The sequence below is a fragment of the Marmota monax genome, unplaced genomic scaffold (assembly GCF_021218885.2).
Source record: "Marmota monax isolate L192 unplaced genomic scaffold, Marmota_monax_Labrador192_F-V1.1 WCK01_AAM20220418_F8-fsc00012, whole genome shotgun sequence".
Lineage (NCBI taxonomy): Eukaryota > Metazoa > Chordata > Mammalia > Rodentia > Sciuridae > Marmota > Marmota monax.
In genome coordinates, this window is record NW_026695227.1 from 28,150,990 (window position 1) to 28,172,576 (window position 21,587).

Genomic DNA, 21,587 nt, shown 5'->3' on the forward strand with positions numbered 1-21,587 from the left:
ACATGTAAGTAAACATTACCTAGAAGTTATAAACCCAAATGAAGCAATGTCAAAAATCAAGAAACAATATAGTAAAATGTTGCCCAGATAGGAAGTGATGGCGTCAGGCACTTGAGCTGCAAGTATCCGTCAAAATAGTTATTTCTGTCATCCATGATAAGTCTCTCTTTGTCTATTGGGCTTGAACCAGAGCAATTTGCCCAAATAACTAAAAACCTTGAGAGATTTGTCACTGTGGCTAGAAGAGAAGGAAATGTGAAACTGACTAAATCATCTCTGGCTATGGAGCTACATAGACTGAAATACTCTTTTATGAGAATCAAAAAATACGAAGATATTTTATTATCTTAAGATACGAATTTAAGGGTGCATACCTCCTTCCTTGGATGTTTTTAATAAAAGGTGAACTGAATAGAGTGACAATATTGCCACAGCAAGCAGCATGATTCTGTAAAGGGAACAGAGAGTAAAAAATGAGATTTCTATAATAAATGAGATATTGTAATGTTAGATGTTAAAATAACTGATCACTTTCAATCAATAGCTTTCCAAAAGTATTTGTGCTTGGGGAACACTGAGAAATTCTTTTCAGAATGCCACATTCTTCCTTATATGTCACACATCTAGAATTGTCTATATTTTTATAAGTCTAAACCTACATGCTGAAATTCCTAAAATTTTTTAGGGTTATACAATTACAGAATCTGCATTATAACTTAGAAACTAAACATATAGCAAAATTAGCAAATACTACATTTGCTTACTCAGCATGCAGGAATAGGTTTATCATATTTGCAACAACATTTAGAATTGAAGAGCTATACAAGAAATCTAAAATCTAGGAATCCAGAAACCAAAGTATGTGTGTATTGTTTCTTTACTTCTTTTAGTTTATGCTGATCAATATTTCTCTAAATCTTGGAACAGAGTACAAAAATAAGAGTGTAGAAGAATTAACTACATAATAAATGAAGGGACATTACAAATCTTTACCTGAATTTAAAAAAAAAAATCTTTGTGTTTATTTTGCATGATGAGAACACACTAAACATTTTCCCAACAATTGATTCAATCCTTTCGTAATTCCCAATGAGATCAATGCTGCAAATGCACATTTAGAACATGAATTAAACATTTTGTAAGTACTCAAGCTTTATTGTGCTCTTATTTTCCAGAACTGTCTAATCAATGACTTATTCATTTATTTTCCCATATGCTTAATTAATTTAACCTGTTTCTAAAGAATTATGTAAATCAGATTACACAATTTTGTTCAATGGAAAAAGAAGCACTCCTGTATTTTAAACATGTACTTACTTTGGCAGAAAATACTACCAGTAAAACCAATGAAATAGTGTCACTTGTTGTGAACAAAGAGAGACAGCTAAATCTATTTTGAGCTAACTGGACACACAAAACAGATCCTATGTGTTAGTGATTTATTTACTCTTGCTAAATTAATCTACTAAATGTTTATAGGTTTAAAATGAGCCCCTTTCAAAAATCAGAATATTCTCCTCCTGTAAAAATGATCTATGGCTCTAGAATTGGGGGAAGTGCTTCCTATTTCTATTCATCAATGATCTGTGTTAACTTCCTAATTAATTTTAATGGCATGTATAATTAATAAGGAGAAGGCAGTCTTTTTGTCTTAGAGGTAGTACACATTGCAAAAGCATACAAATGTAGAATACATTTCCAGGCATTAAGAATCCGATAACAAAAGAGCAACTTTGTTTCAACCATGGCTTAAAAAATTAAGTTGATATAAAAATTCATTCAGCTAAAGAATATTATGTATAAAATAATTTAAAGAACTAACACAAGATAAATATTTATAGTCCTGATCCTCAGCCCTCAAATAGCTGTATGATTATCTAATCACACGTGATGTTCAGAACATAAATAGCATATATTTATAATATAAATGTTGCATTCTTAGACAGTGAACTCTCGAGCTTGCATTTGGGATCAGGATTTGTGTTCACATTGATGCTTCAGACTTTATTCTTGTGAAGAATTCCACTGCTGTCAACCGTGTCTTGACAAATACCAGAATGTCCATTTTGCACATAAATGCCTATGATTGTCTGTCATGATGTTTTATCCATTCTACAGGTCAGCTAAGTGAGGCTACTACCCTTAGCTCACAGGTTTAGGAATAAGCTCTGTCACTTAGCAAAGATTCTCTGAGCCAAGCACTGAGCCAGGTCTTGGGGAGGTGGGCTCAACTCTCTGGAACTTATAGTCTAGCAAGGGAAATGGACATTAATCAAGTGAATTAGATACACTAAAATACTAAAGCTGTGGTGCGTATATAATGGATTAGGTTAAGTGAGGGAAGGCTGCACTAAGGTGAAGTTGAGATGACATATGAAAAGTTAACTTGATGAAGAAGAAAGGAAAAGTGTTCCAAAGCATGTGCAGAGGCCCAGTGGTGAGAAGGCACATTGCACTTTCATGGGACAGAGAGAAGGAAAGTGTGCTCCATGTATCTGCTGCCCAAGGGCACAGGGAACAGGGCATGAGATAGCACCAAGGCATTTAGGGCTCCTAAGCCTGATTGAATGGGCTACTTTCTCTAAAAATGTGGAAAAAAAATCAGGTTTGCTTTTGGATAATATCTTTTTGACTACTAAACAATTACTTTAGGCATATATTAAACACTGAGATCCTTGTAAAATGGTTTCTCTGGACTAGCAGGGCTGCTCCACCAGTGGTGTCTCCACTAATGCTAGTGTCTACCATATAGTAGGGGGAGCAAGTACTATGATTAGATGGCTCTAGTTACTTCACAGGCTGCTGTTTTATCTAAAAGCAAGATTCTTCCTTTCCACCAAGATCATATTTCAGAGTGTTAACTGAAAGAGCAGCAGGTGTGGACAGACCTCATCACCAAATCCAGATACTTACATGAAAAGTATGATCCCTGTGTTGGCCATGGCATAGGACAAGCCCAAGATTCCACTGCCCATGATGGCGTTGCTCAGGTTGAATGAGGACATTCCAAAGGAAGTCGTTCCAGGATGCTTGAAGGAAAGGAATGTACCATAAGCAAACGTTGGCCAAAGGACCCATCTTTTCCTGGGTCATTCTTATTTTCATATTACCTCTCCTGGTGATTACAGTACCAAATCAAAGACTAAGATAAAATCATCTTATTACTCAACTTCAATAAAAGCATGTACTTTTAAATGGAATGTGATGCTTGATTTTAACATAGAACTCAGTAAAAAAAAAAGGAAAAAAAGTACAGGTGGTGTAATATAAAAGAGAAAACATGTATGACAGCAGATTACATTTGGGTTAGAATGATTTCTCCAAAAAACAAATAAATTTCATAAATGATTTATGCAGCCATATGGCGAACAGGAAAAACAAGTCCTTATTCCAGTAAGGGCCTGAATAAACAGAGAATGTGCTGACCAAGGCTCGGAAAATTTCAGTCACATTGTTTTCCCACAGAGACCTAGGTACATCAGACACCCTCAGACCTGTTTATTTCCTGAAAGCATAGATTCAACTTACATGTTCATCATCGTAATCTGCCAGCTTCTTTTCCCCAAAAAACCCATTTGTCAGGAACTTCTGGCTTTCAGCGTCTTCATTAGCAAATTGACTAAACACAAAAGGGAAAATAAGAAAGTAACAAAATCTATGTAAATACTCACTCTAAGTAATATTTATGTTTCGGGTGATCTAAGTAACAGAAATAGGAGAGCAAAAATCAATGTAGGAGACAAAACACCTAGAACCTATTTTCTTCTCCTTCACACCAGTGTTTCTTCCAGGCTAGCAACTGAGCTCCATTTATGAAGTGATTTGGGGAGGGAGAAAAGATGTCATGAAGGAGGAAATATTATTTTTAGTTGAAAAATTGCTTCTGCCACATTTCTTCTTTCCCATATTAACGACGCAAGGAAGAGACGAATTGGAACTGATGTTGCACCCACTTATTTCCCTTCCAAAGAAAGGGTACAGGATCATGATTTTGAGTTTTCTAAACTACCACCATGCCATAATCAGATGATTTTGTTACTTTAACAACTATTCATTAAATGCCTAGGCACTGTAATCCTCTTCTCCTAGATGCCCAAAATATCCCTGTGAGAGGAACTTTCATGATCCTACTCCAAAGATAAGAGAACAGTGGCTCAGAAAAGTGAAGGAGCCCTGCCTCCACTGCCAGACTCAAGTCCATAGCCTTCCATGACATCACACAGCCTGGACAGAGCCCTAGAGCTGGCATTTCCTCTTTGCTGGTTCTGTTTATTTATATCTATAGATACATATGTTAGATGGTAGCTCTGTATTAATTTGGTTGTTTGTGTGTGTGTGTGCTGATTACTCTGAAAATGTACCTGAGTTACCATTAGATAAAGGATTAAACTAAGAAAATTGTTCATAAAAAAAAAAAAGTTCAATGACTTGATAGAGGAGTTGGGAGGGAAATGGGACTCCAAAATGTTGCTAGGCACAGAACATTGCAATTATGGTCTACTTGGGCACAGCCTGGAAGCTGCACACTTTGTTCCTAATGCCACCTCCTTACTGTACTGGTAAGCTTTTGGAGTTACATGCCAGAAGCTTAGAGGCTATAGACAGGGGGCCAGCCACATTTCCAAAGGCTTGGCTAATGAAACAGCTGCCAGTGTTGCATTTTTACCCACCAAAATACCACAGGATTTTTTGTTGTTTTACATAAAATATTCAACTATGCACAATTCTTAAAAAAAATGCTTTATGAATAAGATTGCAATTCTTAGGGGAATTTCTTGCATTACAGAGTAAGATAGAATAATTGGAGTGTATTTTATGGAAATAACACTTATAATGCTCTATTTTTCTCTTCGGAATATATAAATCTTTCACCCTTTACTAAAATAAACCTTAGAAATGAAGTGGAAAAGAATTATTATTAGAGAGAAGTACGAATTATCTTTCATAATTAAGAGTTAATCCTGAAAATCATCTGGTGAGGATGAGAATGACAGAGTCATTCTCTGAGGATACAGAGCAAGACAAGGTGCAGAGAGAAACAGTAGACAAAACCCACCAAGCGTTATGTGCTATTCCTGGAGACTCCAGGGGAAGAGAGTTCTGAGTGTACAGACTGAGAATATTTCCTGCTGTTCTCCTCCCCCATGTTTCTCTCAGCAAACACAATGCCTTCAAACCTGTTGCCTTCTTCCATTTCCACACTCCCTCCACCATCTTTTTGGGATTTACTTTAATAGTCTGTAGTTCATATACTTGCTTTATGAGGAACTGCTATAGGGGGCTCCTAGCAGGAAACTGAGATAATAGGATAAAATAGGACCAAGGACTATAAAAACAAGTGTCACTTAAAAGTGGAATTTAAACTCAGGAATATTCAATATTCTATTTTTTGCTTTAATCAATAAACTAGAATTTCTAGTCCATGAGTAATTTTTAAAATTTAAAATTTAAAAAAAAACAGATCGCTTTTAAGGCATTTTGCATATTCCTATTTTGGCATGAGATGAGTTATAGCCATAGAACATGCCAAAATTATATAAAATACATGAGAAATGTCCCCAGTGTGTCAAATGTTTTTGGTACCAAACCTATAATGTATTGAAAACATAAGTAAAATGATCCCAAATAAATGCAATATGTTGAATCTCTCAAAACTTTACATTTAAAGGTTCAATCCAAACCAAACATAAACAAAACCTATCTTTTAAAAGTGATCATAAAATTGCAAAATGATGACCTGTGTTTGAGCCAGGAGTTAAAGGTAAGTCATTGTGTGTGGTCCTTGTATAAAACACAACAAAAACATTGTGGTTCTTTTCATTAGGGCTTTGAAGGCCAAATGGAATTGCTCCAATATCCCCTTCAGCTCAGGCAATCTCTGCTGAGTTCTTATTTGTGTATATTCCTTTCAGAATAAAAAAAGCCTGCAGATTTTGAACAATTTACTAAGGGACATGACATGAAAGAAAATGCACAAGCATTTATTGAATACCATTTGTATTCCAGGAACTCATTTAATCCTTAGAAAAGTAGATATTGGTTTTCTAGTGTATACTTTTAAATTAAGCTCAAAGAAGATAGATGTTTTCTAAAGTCAAGTCCCTACCCCACAGAATCTACCACAAGACTCACCCAATTTACAAATTGCCCTGATTTATATCTCAATGGCCTCTCTAGTTCAACAACCCTCAAATTCCTTGCACTGACCTACTAGGAATGCCTCCTCCTGAAAGCCCTTCTAGGATGATGTGAATGAAGAAGACCTTGAGGATAATATTTTTTAATTCAGGCTTAGATTTGATCAAAAGATTCCCTTCTGAGCATCTTTAATTATGTACAACTTGTGTTATATAATGCTTTGTGGGAAATTAACTTACTTATTGAATAACTATAGTGCAGAGGTCATTAACCTGTGAAAATGATATGATTATTATCTAATTGCAGGGAAGGTTGCACAAAGGAGGAATGGTCACTGGGTGAGTAGAGGCATTTGCAGAAGGCTTCCCAGGAGAACTGACATTGAGCTGATTCTTGAAGAATGAGAGGTATCACAAGAAAGAAAAGTGAAGTGGGTGGATTCTAGCAGATGGAACAGAATGAGTGAAGACAGGCGGGTACATAAGAGGAAGGCAAGAACAGGACAGGTAAGGTCGGTCAGGGGCAGATCATGAAGGGCCTCACATACCAAGCAGTGTACAGTTGCATCTAATAGCTAAGGTGGATTCATGGGAGAGCTTTATCCAAGGACGGAACATAACCCAATATGCAATTACAGAAGATTACTCTTGTGGAAGTGAGAAGGGCTAGACAGAAGAGAACAGAATGTCAGATGGACAGACAAAGCAGGGCTGCTCTGACAGACAAGTGAGAGAGGATGAAAGCCTAAAGATGACAATGGAATGGATAGACAGAAGAAGGTGATTTGAAATATTAATTAGGTAAAAATGACTGTATACAGACGGCCATTGGATGTGTGGTCTGGGAGAAGGTACGCATCTACGATGGATCCTGAGTTGACTGATTCCAAGGTTGATGGTGATTTTCAGCAGGATGGGGATAACTTGAGGAGGAACAGGTTTTGAAGAGAATGACAGGAATTTGATATTAAACAAGTCTGACTTTAGGAATGAAGTATTTCAGACACATTAGTCATCCAGTAGAAGTGTGTATCAGTAGGCCATTAAATATAATGATCTGAAACTTGGTTGTGAAATAACAGGCTGGGAATGTGGCATCTGAGTGGGTGACCTCATGATGGTTACGATGAGCTTGCTCAGAGGACACCTAGAAAAGGATCGCTATCGAACCCTGGGGATGAAGCAACACTCAAGGGCAAGCAAGGGAAGACGACTCTGAGAAACAATAGTTCTAAAATGAAGTTCAGTGCTCAGCTAATATAATCAAACTATAGGCAACATTATTAGTGGAGAAAAGGACATGAAGTCACACAAAGGGTTGACATTTTATTACTATATCAGGAAATTGGTATGTTGACATCCAGGCCATTGTGATCTCCAATTTATAATAAACCCAGTTCTTCCCAATGACACCCTTGTTTTCCACATCCAGAAGTCAGTCTTGCTTTTGCATGGAGCTGGTGATTTTTAACCCCATACCTGCTTATTGCTGCCTTTTCTGACCTGCCCATCCCTGTGTAGCTGTCTTGAGTACTTTCTCCACCGCTGCTGCTCTCATCATCAGGCTCGATGTTGACATTGCTCAGCTCCATGGGATCCATTTGACCTGTCAGCGCTTTCCTGTCCACGCACGCCTCCTTCAGTGTAAATAATATACTGACCCTTCAGTTTAAGGCTCTTCTACTTTGTGTTGATGTTCAGAACGCTGTGTTCTGCAAACAGAACACAAAATAAATCATTATCATTTTCTTTAAATTAGAATAATAAATATGAATCTCTTACTTTGAAGGTGCTTGCTGTCAAACATGGAAAGGAAGTAAACTCCTAAGAACTTTACATAAATATATCCCCAGAGTTTCCTTGGCTTCATATAGAAAAGAAGAAGAAGAAAACTTACAAAAAGCTGCTAAGCCAGTAGATACTTAACAAGTGCCTATGCATAATGAACATGACAGGTGCTTTGCTAGTCACCATAGGAAGAAAGAGAAATTGTAAGATGTGTCAGCAGTCATCACAAAGATTTGGGTATTTGGAAGCAGACTGCATGATTTCCTGTTGACAAAGGAAGATCTAACAATAATTAGATCTAACAATAATTAGCAATAATTAGAAAGAAAATTACTGCCTGAATTTAACTGAGTGTGAAAGAATGAAAACAACCTACACATTGATTAACATGCAACCCAGGATAGGATCAAGGTTAGGAAGCCACTTTCTAGGCATCTGTATCCTGAAGCCAACATTAAGAATAGTAACAAACAAAAGCCAGGTTTACCTTTGAATCAGCATCAGTCACCATCCATAGCAAATTAAAATGCATTTTAACAACCAGAAAACGACAGCTTTTAGGTTCTGCTCACTGGATCTCAGTACAAGTCATTTAACTTTTTGGGGCCTCATTTTCTCAAAGTGAAAATGGCTTTGCGTTTTAAAAAAAAAATTGCCATGTATCCATTTTATGTTGTTGATACAATGTCTTCTGAAATGTTTACTATTTAATTCATTCAATCATTCTTGAACCACTATATGGAAGAAATATGATCACTGTTGAAAGGAGTGGTTCTGAAATGTGATTTCACATTTGATCAGGAAATCCAAGCAGAAAAACTAACAGAAAAGTTGCTCTAGAACTTACAAAAATCCATAAATCCCCTCACAAACATTTAACAACCATATAGCAATGCCTCCTTAATGCAGTGCCAGACTGAGCACCTGGAAGGCAGCTCACACTTGGGATGAGTTCATAACCCCAAACTACAAGCCACAGAAGTCCACACAGGGAAACTCTCTCATATGATTGTCAATAGGCACAAGAAACAATAATATTCACATTTGAGGAACTACAATTAGCAAAGTGATTTAAAAGACTTTTAAATTATTAAGAATAAAAAGCGTTAGTAATAGACCTCTGGAAATTACTCAAATTATAGCACAGGAGCTAAAGAAAGAAAGATATTGAAGGAGATGTTAAGAGATATTGTGGGAAAAGAATAAAAGAGATGGAACAAATATAAAATGGTAAAGAATCATCCAGAGGAAGCAACTCTCAGAATTTAAAACAGCACAGGTATTCCAAGGAGGAGGAATCATTCGTCACTAATACCAGGCAGTCTAAATTCATTACATTAAAAGTCAAAAGAAGATGCTTAAAAGCTACCAGAGAGAATGAAGACATGCATATGTTAAAAGAAAAAAAATAGAAACTCATATCAAATGAGTATGAAGGTTTCCCTCACCTATCACACATTACCAGCCTCACTTCTCAGCAGCAGCCAAACTGTTTCTGTTCTTATTTCTTCATTTAAAGTTAGCTGTTCTAAATTTAAATAATTCACTGAAACCCCTCTGACCCAGGTTTTCTGCTACTCACCATAGGACAATGTTGAGAATTACAACACACGATTGCTGTAAAGCAATTCATCTGTTATAATTTGTCAGTAGGTTGCTTCTAAACACAGAAAACCAATAATCAAGATTTATATTATGATCGCATAAATAGAATCACTCGAAGAACTAAGTGGAGTATTTGACTACATAATAAATGAATCATTGTAAACATATTTATTAACTAAAATAATTAGAAGTGTAGAAAGAGGGTAGAAAGAAGTATGCTAATGTCCTTATCTTTTTTTAGTTACCAGTCTGGGATTGATAAACTGAGTCAGAGGGGTTTTGATTATATTCAAGTATAATTCTTCCATGTCACATCCAAAATAACAAACTTATCTTCAACCATATCCATGTGACTTTTCAACTTAACTATTCAAGCAACTATTTTTCTTAATCATGTTTTTAATTTTTATTCATAATTTGTTCTTTTGTTTAGTTTTATGGATGCAACATTTCCTCAAATATTTTTTTTCTTTTCTTCTTCTTCTTCTTTTTTTCTTTTTTTGTGGTGTGTGTGTGTGTGTATTACTAGGGTTCAAACTCAGGGCTTCATGCATGTGAGACAAGCCCTTTACTACTGAGCCACATCCCTGGCCCCTTCCCAAATCTTTTATAAGGATATTGATGGGAAACTTTCAGAAGTTCCTTGTTTCTTCTGGGGCAGTTACTCTGTTTGCTTGTTGTTGTTCTTCTCTTTCATGCTGCTGGTTTACCTAAAATTCTTATAATCCTTGGTTGTCTGTTCATAGTTATGAATGAAGGAGTGGACGGGTTACTTTAGACAGCTAGTGCTTGGGGTTTCTCAGACATTTTATCAGCTCATTTCACTGCTTCCTTGCAGGTCTCTGTAAGTGGCTCCTTTGTGGCTTGTGTGTGTGTGAGAACTTCACTCCTGGGCACAGCTGCCACTCTAGGAGAGATTACTCTGGGGATGAAATATATTATCCAGGGAGTGGAGTATCTATATCTGCTTGTTAGACCTCTTTGTCTTTTATGGAGGGCCTAATGCTAATTCTATAGTCTTTTCTTTACAGCTTTTCTTTATGAACACAATCAGAGATTTATTTTATGGGCAAAACCAGCAGCCCTAACAGACCATCACATCCAAAGTGAGGTTCCTTGCTGAGTCCTATCACTGTTTTCCTCTAATCTATGCCTCTTTGAATTTGTTGACTTAACTTGGAGCTGCTACAGAGCTCCCTTCAGAAAAAAAACACACTTATCCTGGTTCCTTTCCTAATTCTCAAACTATCCAAACTTAAATCATTTCCAACTTCTGGGAATTCTTTAAAAAAAAATCTGTTTATTGATGACACTGCTATTATTTTTCACAGTTTTTGTGGGCTTGTTCTTTTAAGAAGTATAATTTTGGTTGAGGTTTCAATGCTTGATTTCTTCAAGGCTACATCCTAAGCCCTCTTCTTTCAATCTACTGCTAAGACTTAACACACACTGATGGTTAATTTTATGTGTCAACTTGGCTCAGCTAAAGGACAGCCAGAAAGCTGGTAAGACATTATTTCTGAACGTGTCTGGGAGGGTATTTATGGAAGAGATTGGCCTTTGAATCAGTAGACCTGGTAAAGAATATCATCCGGCAGTAATGTGGACAGGCATCATCCAAGGGGTTGGGGCCTGAACAGAATATAAAGGTAGAGAAGGACAAATTGACTCTCCTAGGCCTGGGACATCCATCCTTTGCCCTTAGATATTGGAGTTCCTATTCTTAGAGCTTCATTTTCAGGGACTTAGGAAAAGCCTGGGCTGAAGACGGAACTTGAGGAGTCTTTGAGGACCAACAGAGTTATTGATGTAAGCGCCTGCCCTGAGTCCAGTGGCATAGTTGACACCTACATATCTGAAGACAGTTTAAATTCAATGTGCCTAAAATCTACCTTGTGATAGTTCCCTTCTTTCAGTGTTTCCTATTAAAAAACTGCTGCACTATTTATTCAATTATTTAAGCCAGAGTTCAAGAGTCTTCTGTTTGAAATTTTTCTTCCTTATCCCCAACATCCAGTCCTTAAGAAAGTCTGATCCACTTTACAGCTAATGGAAGTATTTCTCGAGTTAGTCTCCTTTCCATTTCTTCCACCATCACTCTTGCTAAGCTACCATCATTTCTTAGTGTGTACTTTAACAGCCTCCTAACTGAGCTCCTGGATGCCTCTCTAACTGTCCTATTCATCCTCCACACAAAAGCCAAAGTGATCTTCAAACAGCAACATCATAGATCATAACATTTCTTTGCTTCAAACCCTTTAATGTCATCCCTTTATTTTTTAAAAGAGAGAGAGAGAGAGAGAGAGAGAGAGAGAGAGAGAGAATTTTTTAATATTTATTTTTCAGTTTTCGGTGGACACAACATCTTTATTTTATTTTTTTTATGTGGTGCTGAGGATCGAATCCAGCGCCCCGTGCATGCCAGGTAAGCACGTTACCGCTTAAGCCACATCCCCAGCCCACATCCCTTTATTTTTAAATAAAATCCCAAACTCTCAACAAGCCCAGTGTGTTAGCTTTTCATTGCAGTAACAAAATAACTGATATACACAACTTAGAAGGAGGATAGATTTATTTTAGCTCATAGTTACAGAGGTCTCAGTCCATGGTTGGATGGCTTCCTTGCTTTGGGCTTAAGGCAAGGGAGAACACCATGGTGGAAGGGTGTGGTGAAGGAATGTTGTTCAGCTAATGGCATCCAGGAAGTGGGGGGAGGGAGGAAGAGATGCAGAGAAAGAGATATAGAGGAACAGAGAAGGGACCAAGGACAAGATGATATTCCCAAGGGCATGACCCCTCCTAAGGATCCATTCTTTCTATTAAGTCCCACTTCCCTCAGCCTCTGCTACCTTCCAATAGTCTATTCAGTGATCAACTGATTAATCCACTAATGAGGTCAGAGAACTCATGATCCAAGAACTTCCCAAAAGTCCCAACTCTGAATATTGCTGCATTGGGGACCAAGCCTTCAATATATGAATCTGTGGGGGACACACATCCAAACAACATCCAGCAAGGTTCCACATAGTCCACCCACCTCTCTGAGCTATACACTCCCCTTCTCAGTGTTCTAGATACACTATTCTTTGAGTTTCAGGAATGCACTGGACAGTGTTCTCTAACATGTCAGGCTATTTGCACATGCTGTTCACAGTGGCTAATTTTGTTCCTATTCCAGATGAGTCATGGAGACACAGGCTCAGTGGACGCCAGACTCTGCCATCTCTGTATTGCTATCTCTCCTAAAGAGAATTAAAGTTTGTACTGGAAACAGGAATTCTGGCCATAGTGACACACAGAGCTGGGTATAAATCCTGACCATGTTATTTAACTTCTGACCTTTTCATCTTCTGCAAAATGAGGGTATTATTGTTTCCCACAAAAGTAACACTGTGTGGATCTAAATGAGATAATGTATGTCAAAGTTTGGCATCTACTAGCCCCTCAATACATTCACATTCTTTTCCCCTCAGAATCCTATCGATGATTGCATCTGCACACAAACAGACAATGCATTTCATATGCTTAATTTATCTCAGGCACTTCTAAAAGAGGGCTTTATAGTTCTCATAATTTTCATAAACATCGCAAGCAAGATAGGTCCTCCCTCACAGATAAGAAAATTAAGACTTAATTTAATGCTATTTTTACCATACATGAAACATTCCTCTGGTTCCCTTTTGAAGGTGATACATCCCATGAAATATAGCTTAAGAGCTTAGCCCATAGTCCTAATTTTGGTCCTTGTCATGGGAACTCTCACAAAAGTTAGAAAACATTTTCATAGCTCGTATTTTTGCCTCTGAACATTCTTATTACTAGCCTGTTTTAAGGGAATAGCAGCCCAAAGCACATTTTTAAAAATCATTAGAATATTATGAGAAATGAAATATTCTGAATCCTTTGCCTGCAGCACCAAGGGTGTACCTTGAAGTATTTAGCCTGCATTGTGAATGCTAAAATTTAGTTGCATGATTACTCACATTATTATATTTCAATTTTGGAGTGTTTCACAGATGGTATTTATTTATTCATTTGTTCAAACCATATTGAGAATGAAACATGAGCCAGAAATTATGAAATTTACAGAAAATGAATAAGACAATTCCTGCACCTGAGGAACTCGGCCTATGAGTGCAAACAGAGTTTGGAATGAACTATATAATATACATAAGGAACATCTTTGCTATTTTTCCTCTGGATAAATTCTTATTGAACTACACAGTGAATCACTGCAGGAGCAGAGTAGAAAAGCATGATGTTGACAAACGCCACCACTGACTCAAAGATACAATTTCCACAGGCTTAAATTCTTCCACTGCTCCCCTGTCTGAGTACATGGCGCCTCTATTCGCCCATTCACCCATTGGAGAAATCTAGCCATCATCATTGACACCTCTCATCTGCTGTCTGTCACCTCTCTACTCATTTCCAACCTATCACCAAGTCCGATCAGTCCTTCTTTCAACATATATTTAAAATCCACCACTTCTACCTCCATGGCTGCCATTATTCCAGATAACTTCCTAACAGTCCCATGGTGATTTTCTCTTGGATTTTTGAGTCAAATGTCCTAATATCCTGTAAGGCTCTACATCCTCTTACCCAGGCACAGCCATCTAGCCCCAGGTGGAATCACAGCTTCTCTCCTTCTCTGAATCCAATGGGCTTCTTTCATTTCCCCATTACGACCTCAGGACCTTTCAACCCAGCGGGGCTCCCTGCATGGAATGAACTTCTACACATTCTTAATGGGTGTGTCTCCTGATGTTCACTAAGACAACCTAAACATCTTTAAAGGCCATGTGGTCAGAGAATCCTTCCTTGACTCCCATAACGAAGCTAGATCCTCATCGTATGCTCCTGTAGCATGTTCTCCTTTCCCTCGGAGTTCTCATCACTCTCTGTACCTACATTTTTATGTATGTAATTATTTAACAAAGAATTGTCTTTCCCTCTAGGCAGGAAGCTTCACAAGGGTGGAACAGTGCTGGGACTGTAGACTCTACCTGCCCCCAGGGTCTAGGTGCCTGATGTCATATTCTACTAAGACCAACATGCTTTGAAGTGATCTCCATTATAGATACAGGCATGCACTCCTGTGGCAGTTGTAGGGATTAATAGTTCAAGATAAAATGGAACTGTTTTCCTGCTCACCAGGAAAAAGAACAGCTTTTTGCTCAAAGATAGTCAAAGTATTTCTAAAAGAAAGATCAAATTTGATTTGACAGATGTTTTTGTAGTTCAGCCTTCCAGCCCATTAAGTTTCCCTGTGATACAAAGAGGTCTTATAGAAAACGATTGGATATTCCAATACAGAGGTCGACAGCACTGCCGATTCAATTGACCCATTCGTGGAGCTAGAAAATCAAAGCTTGAAGCAAAAGTACTTAGAATACTATCAGGTTAGAAGACTTCCATTTTTATCACATTTATTAAGAGTAATCTAGGAGCTGGGGATGTGGCTCAGTGGTACAGTACTTGCTGAGCAGGTGTGAAGCCCTGGGTTCCATCCCTACGACTACCTAAAAAATCAAAACAACAACAACATCAAAAGAAAAGGAAATATCTACATGTCCTAAGTAACTGATTCCTTACATCCAAATTCTAGTACATTTTAATGTCCTGTTGTGTGAGTGGTTACCTAACACACTGAGGATGGAAGATTCTCAAAACAGTAAATTTCTCAAATTTTACATGCGTGGCTCAACTTGAAAGAAAGATACCAAATCAGGTAAGCAAAACTGTTCTTGAGTCAAGAAGCAGAAGTTATGACCTTCTTGTAGGTACTGCAAACATTTATTTTGCTGGTAAATCCAGGTGGAAAGAGAGCTATCATCAGCAGCATAGACTTCCCACCATCACTATTGGTCTGATCTCTCACACCAACCCAGAACTCACAAGTCTACTCTGACATCTAGTTTAGGTAGCAGACAACTCACATGGCATTTATCATTGAGCAAGTGAGGATAGCTGGTCATGCAACTTCGGAAAGTCAAGTATCTTACATCCAAGGGACTAATTTAAAGTGACATCTAACTTATACCTCAGATAGATGACTACGGCTTTTTAATGCTTTTTAATGCTATTTTTTAATAGCATTTTTTTTAACTTTTAAGCCTATCTAATATTGCCATTATGTTAAGTTCGTTTAATATCCCAGCAATTCCATTCTAGTCACACTTCAACAGTAAGGTAGCCTGTTAGTCTGCGGCACAGTTTCTCACAGAAATTAGCTTCCACGAGACATTCAGTCTGAGGTGGAATGTCTTAGAGAGGAAACTTGCCAATAACAATAGGGCCTTCTTTACTTGACTATTTCCTATTGCTGGTGCTAATATTTTAGCATTTCCATTCCTTTCCCCTACTGAGATGCAGCTTAGAAATAGCATCTGGAAAGATCTAGAAAAGGCACAATAACTAACCCTATGCTGAGGTCTCTTCCCTGAGCTAAAACACTACCTTCTGGCTAATATAAGAATTAAAGCATTATATTTGAATGTTCTTTTTTTTTTTTTTTCCCAGACAGGCTTTCCAGATCTGTTCTTAGAAGACATAGATTTTTTTAATCATCTAATTCTGAAATAAATTTGAGATCATATTTTTTCCAAACAGTAGTTAGCTTGCAGAATATTCAAGGATATGTAGCATCTATGTTATTATCACTGTGACTCTTCATGCTGTACATTTTAAATGCATAACAGCTAATAAACTGGATGCAGTAAATTCTGAAATATTTATATTCTATATAATAGATAGTAGGCCACCCCACAGGTACTTGTTTTTCTTTTGGAAAAAAATTGTTGTTACTTTATTTAAAGTAACTCATATTAAAAATAATTTCTTCCATAACCTTTTCTTTAATTAACTTATTTATTTATTTATTTATTCTAATTTGTTATACATGACAGCAGAATGCATTTCGATTCTTAGTACATAAATGGAGCACAATTTTTCATTTCTCGGGTTGTACTCAAAGTAGAGTCACACCATTTGTGTCTTCATACATGTACCTAGAGGAATGAAGTCCATTTCATTCCGCCATATTTCCTACCCCCATCCCCTCTCCTTTGCCCTATCTGAAGTTCCTCCATTCCTCACATGCTCCCCTACGCCATTATAGTTCATAACCTTTAAAACATATTGTATAACTTAGTTAAAGAAAACTCCAGAGAGTGATCAAAAGTACATTTTTTTCCAGAACTTCCAATATTGCCCATGTATTTCTTAGGAATCTACGTATAAATTCTATCAAGAAAATCCCAGAACATGATGTAAATATAAATATGAACAGGAGGTTCTTGAACTGTAAAATAAACAGCAATCTTTTATAGAAAACACACCTAAATTTCTTCAGTTTGTCCAAATATTACAACCGCTGTGTAGCCCAATCAATGTCCATGAGTATGATATATTCCTTCAGTTCAAATATTTTTCAATTTTGCTATTGTCTGGGCTTTTAATACAGATCATCATCATATACTCTGCAAGATGCTTAAGACACAACTAAACTTAAATCCACTGGGAATTTTCCCTTTCTGATTAATAAATTTGAAGCAAACAAGCCCTGTTTTTAGGTAATCAATTCTAGTCCTTCAAAAACTAAAGCTATGTTTATATTCTATACAATTCCCCAGTTTCTTCTAGTAACTTTGTTCTAAAAATTCTTTTTTAAATGGTCCAATTGAGAAGAATAAGGTAAGAATAACTCTTTTTCTTTTTCCTTCGATTATGTTTTAGCCCAAATCTTTAGTCATTTACATCTGCTGTACTCATGTGATGTTCCTTCTTTTGATTCAATGTTTTTAGGTTGTTTTTGTTTTATTTTGTTTTCAAAATACAGGAAAATCCTTAATGGTGTAACATTAAACTGTACTTCTACAACTTTGTGTTTGATCCTAAGACAAACTCTTTATTACATTCAGTGAGCAACCAGAAGACATAAATAACTAAAACGAAACCTATTGTCTTTATAATGTTTCATTTTCTTCTTATCCATATTTCTAATTTTATGCTCAAATCTAAAATTATCTACAAAAGAAAACTGCATTCAGGATCTGGGCAAATAATTTCAATGTTTGACACTGATTGATCTTTTTTAAATGAAAAAAAAAAAAGTTACCCAAGTAGTATTTTCAAACATTTTAATTTGTAATGAATAAAAAAGCAACATAATAAGAAAGCACTATTTAACACTGCAAACATTTATATGTAAAAATAGCTGTACCTTAATTATTTATCCAGTCCTGTGCAGTCTTTCCTGAATTGTTTGGAATGGCAGACCCCTGAAACAGAGTTGACTGAGATGAACCTTTGGAGACCTAGACAATGATTTAAAGACCAGTGGGAGTGAACGAGACAAGCCAATCAACACCATCACCTTTCTCCAACACCTCCCTCTGCCCAACTTGCGTCAGCTTAAAAAAAAAAAAAAAGAAGAAGCAAACTCAGTTTACTGTTGTACAACTGGATTAAACATCAGTTACACCAATTTCTCTTTGCTTTTAGAATTCTGGCTTTTATACAGCAAAATACTCACTGAAATTTTTACTTGGGTGTCATTCTTCAACAAAATGCTATAGATTGGTTGGCTGATAAATCTAGAAATGCTGATTTTGGGGGGTTTATGAATACAAGTCAAACCAGTAACCACAGTAATGGGGTCCGATTATTTAATGAAATAACATAATCACAAAAGCAAAAAAAAAAATTCATTACCTAGTAGAGGAGTTATTTTCTTTTGAATTGTTGATCTGTTTGGAGGAAATTTTACAGAATGACATACACTTCCAAATGATGTCAAGTTATCTATCCAAGGTGTGGGAGATTGGAAAGCATATGCCATTATCATCCACTGCTACCAACCTCAAAATAAGCAAAGGCTATTTGATGTTTTGAAAGAGTTCTAAACGTACATTTTTCTCCACTTAAAAAACCCACATAGCTCTCCATATACATAACGAAGGGCTGAAATGTATTAGCAAATAATTTATTCTGTTATGAAAATTTGTCAGCTAGACTCTATTCTGAAAGTAAGCTGAGGAAAACAGATTAGAAATCAATCGAAAATTAAGGGTTTGTTGCCTTTTAAATATTTAGGAAGTGAGTGTACAATCTGATAACCAATCAGAAGCAATGCTAGGTTACATCAGTTGTGTCAATTCCTATTTCTATTTAAAAAAAACCTAGACATTGTTCTCTGATTAAGAAATTCTTAAGTTGATGCAATACATTAAACATTAAACAAAATGCCTAGTTACCCATTTCTCCTTTTCCTTTCAAATGTGGCCTATTTGATCTATTAACTTAGTATGTTATACTTGGTTTTACTTGTCTTTTAGCATGTTCTCCTTTTTAAGAGTCATCTGGTAGCTTTGTCTTTAGTCAGATGAGAATTATTATGGTTTCAGGAATAAAGCAATAGTAAAAGAAGTCCTAATTATAATATCAGGAAAATCTAAATAATACTCCATTTTAAATTACTGTTTCCATCATCCAGTTGTGATCTTTCCAACTTAGGTTTTCACTCTGTTTGCAAAATTACTTTATGAATGTGAGATGGAGCAAAGACCAGCAATAATTTTTAGAAAATTAAAGACTTCTATTCTGGTAAAATCCCATTTAATAGTGGGTCAACTAAACAAGAGTGGATGTACTCCAATAAGTGAATTTTATTTTATATCTTCATATTTAAGAAGTGATAAATGCATAAATCTTCAAAAGCTTTTCCTCCCTTAAAATTTTGCTTGTAATTCTGACCTTTATATATAATAAATAATTGTAGCAAATAGCATATTTGATTATAAATTAAAAGCACACTTAGAGATTTCTATAAAGGATCTTATATTCCTTTTGAACCTAGCAAAATTCTTATCATAAAATTTTTTCTAATACTTCTTAAAAATCAAATCTATGTACAGAAAAACTAATTTCACAGAAATTAAATGAACTAAATAACTAAGATCCTCATTTGTCGTTTTACCCTAGATCATTTGACATGTTTAGATGTGACCAAAAATAATGAAGAAATGTTTGGTCTGGTCTGGCCTTGACAAACCTCATAATAACTTTTCTTTGGTAAGGAAAGTACAAACTTAAACAATTTAATGCCCTAAATAGTTCTTTCTTTTTTTTTTTTAATGGTGCTAAGAATGGAACCTAGGGCCTCATGCATGGTAGGCAAGCATTTTCTCACTGAGCCCAAAGCCCTGAATATTTCTCAAAATCATACTGTAATATGATTGTACATAATGTGGTAATAGATTTATGCTCTTTTAAAATTTTCAAAACATGGCAAAGGCAACATATTCAGTCAAGCTCCGATTTGGTTCCAGTATCACAATATGTACAGCCTTTTAAAAACATAAACAAAATGAGAAGCAGGGTGATAGGGCATAATGAAGCAATTCTGGGCAACAAGGTGACAGACACCACTTGTTCATAAATGAAATTCAAGTAAGTGCCACCATGAACAGGTGTGCAAGGCTTGGCCTGCACTCCAGGGCTGGGGCTGAGGAATAGGATGTGTTCACATGAAGAGATGCTTGGCTTCCCAGACTCTGACATAATTAATGCCAGGATGACTGCAGTGTGCTCCCGGACTCCAGCAGATGAAAAGTCCCTTCTTGGGGTCGGCCATGCAAGAAGGTTTCGGGGATCTCCTGGGCCTTGAACAGGGCCTTGAAAGTTCATGTGAGATTCCAGTAAGCAGAGAAGACAGGAAAAGCTTCGTGCATGAAAAAGGCAGAAATTCTAAAAGCAAATTCTGACCAACAGTGAAAGTTATTCTGACCACAGAGGGGAACTTTCTGAAGCAAAATGGAAGAATAGAATGGAACGATCCCGACTAAAACGAGCATTATGTCAGCATATCCGATTTTTAGTGATGGAGATCTTTTGAAAAATTTCTGAAGAAAATAATGAAACTAGCAGGGCAAAGAAGCAGGGGAGAAGATGGGTGGAGGAGGACCACCAGGAGGTTGACTGACAGTTTGGGTTTGGTGGCATTTGCCTATCTGAGAACGATGGCTGAAGGAAAGGCAGATGGATAGAGTTTAAATTGGGGTTAACAGAATTTGGCTCTTTTTCTTGTATTACTATTTCTTTTGGTCATTTTCACTAGTTCTCAATACATACTATGAGTTTTATATGATCATTTTATAAGAAACAAAAAACTTGCAATAAAATCTTCATTTTTCTTCACACAGAGAAAGAGAATATGGGTGCTAATACAACCATTTTAGCAGCCCTTCCGTGGATTTCTGCCTATCATCTTCAAATAGTACAGAGAAGGTGCTAGAATGCACATGCCAGTATAATGTTATCTATTGAGAGTATAAAACTGATGGCTCTGAAGAAGCTGATTTAGCTCATACCTTTGCATTGAATTATATTTTTTCTCACCCATATTTAAAATCTCTGGTCATCCTGTTTAAAATCTCTACCTTCAAAAGTGTCCTCAGAGAGAGACCTGCAGCTAGATCAAGATTAGTCAACAATTAAAAGCAAAACAGAAACCTTAGTCAGACCATCCTGGCATTCTGCAATGGTACAGAGAAAGATAACCTCTTGTTCTCATCTTGATTGTACCCAAATTGCTAATTTTAGTCATGGGACAAAATAATATTTGGAAATAGACTCTGGTTACAGCCAAACTGGAAGAAGAGGTATAGAACCAGTAAAGATTAAGAAACCAAATGACCTAACTTTGAGTGATTTTGAACTGTATCCACTGATTTCTTTGCTCTCACTTTACCTGTTCTTTAAGTTATCTACCTTTTTCTCGCTTCTGTTTTTTTTTTTATCTTCTCTTTATTACACTGTGTTTATGATGCTTTGTTCTCCCCAGAAGAGTTGTCTTTTATCATTTCAGCCCTTAGGTTTGTGAACTCAGAATCTAATAAAGTAGATTAAGTCCATAGACCTCCCGTCTCTCCCCCTCCTGCAGCTCTCAAATATAGACCACACTTATGTGAATCCAACTGGTTTTTATAGTGTTGTAGGTATCTGTTTATCGGATGGACTAAATCTTTCCTAAAAAAAATGGAAGACTAACAG

At 36.5% G+C, this 21,587-nt stretch overlaps 1 protein-coding gene across 2 annotated transcripts in view; it reads right to left on the reverse strand.

The window, feature by feature from the left end:
• Positions 1-21,587, reverse strand: part of Slc38a4 (solute carrier family 38 member 4) — a 65,701-nt gene that overhangs the window by 21,789 nt on the left and 22,325 nt on the right. Inside the window, exons 1-5 of one of the 2 annotated variants that reach the window (XM_046435452.2) lie at positions 17,758-17,891; positions 7,617-7,849; positions 3,529-3,619; positions 2,914-3,029; positions 375-448 (exon numbers count right to left, since the gene is read on the reverse strand). In XM_046435452.2, coding sequence (XP_046291408.1) covers positions 375-448; positions 2,914-3,029; positions 3,529-3,619; positions 7,617-7,738 — 403 coding nt within the window. In that variant the 5' untranslated portion in view covers positions 7,739-7,849; positions 17,758-17,891. Of the gene's footprint in view, positions 1-374; positions 449-2,913; positions 3,030-3,528; positions 3,620-7,616; positions 7,850-17,757; positions 17,892-21,587 lie in introns of those variants that run through there. The other variant, XM_046435453.2, reaches the window with a different exon arrangement.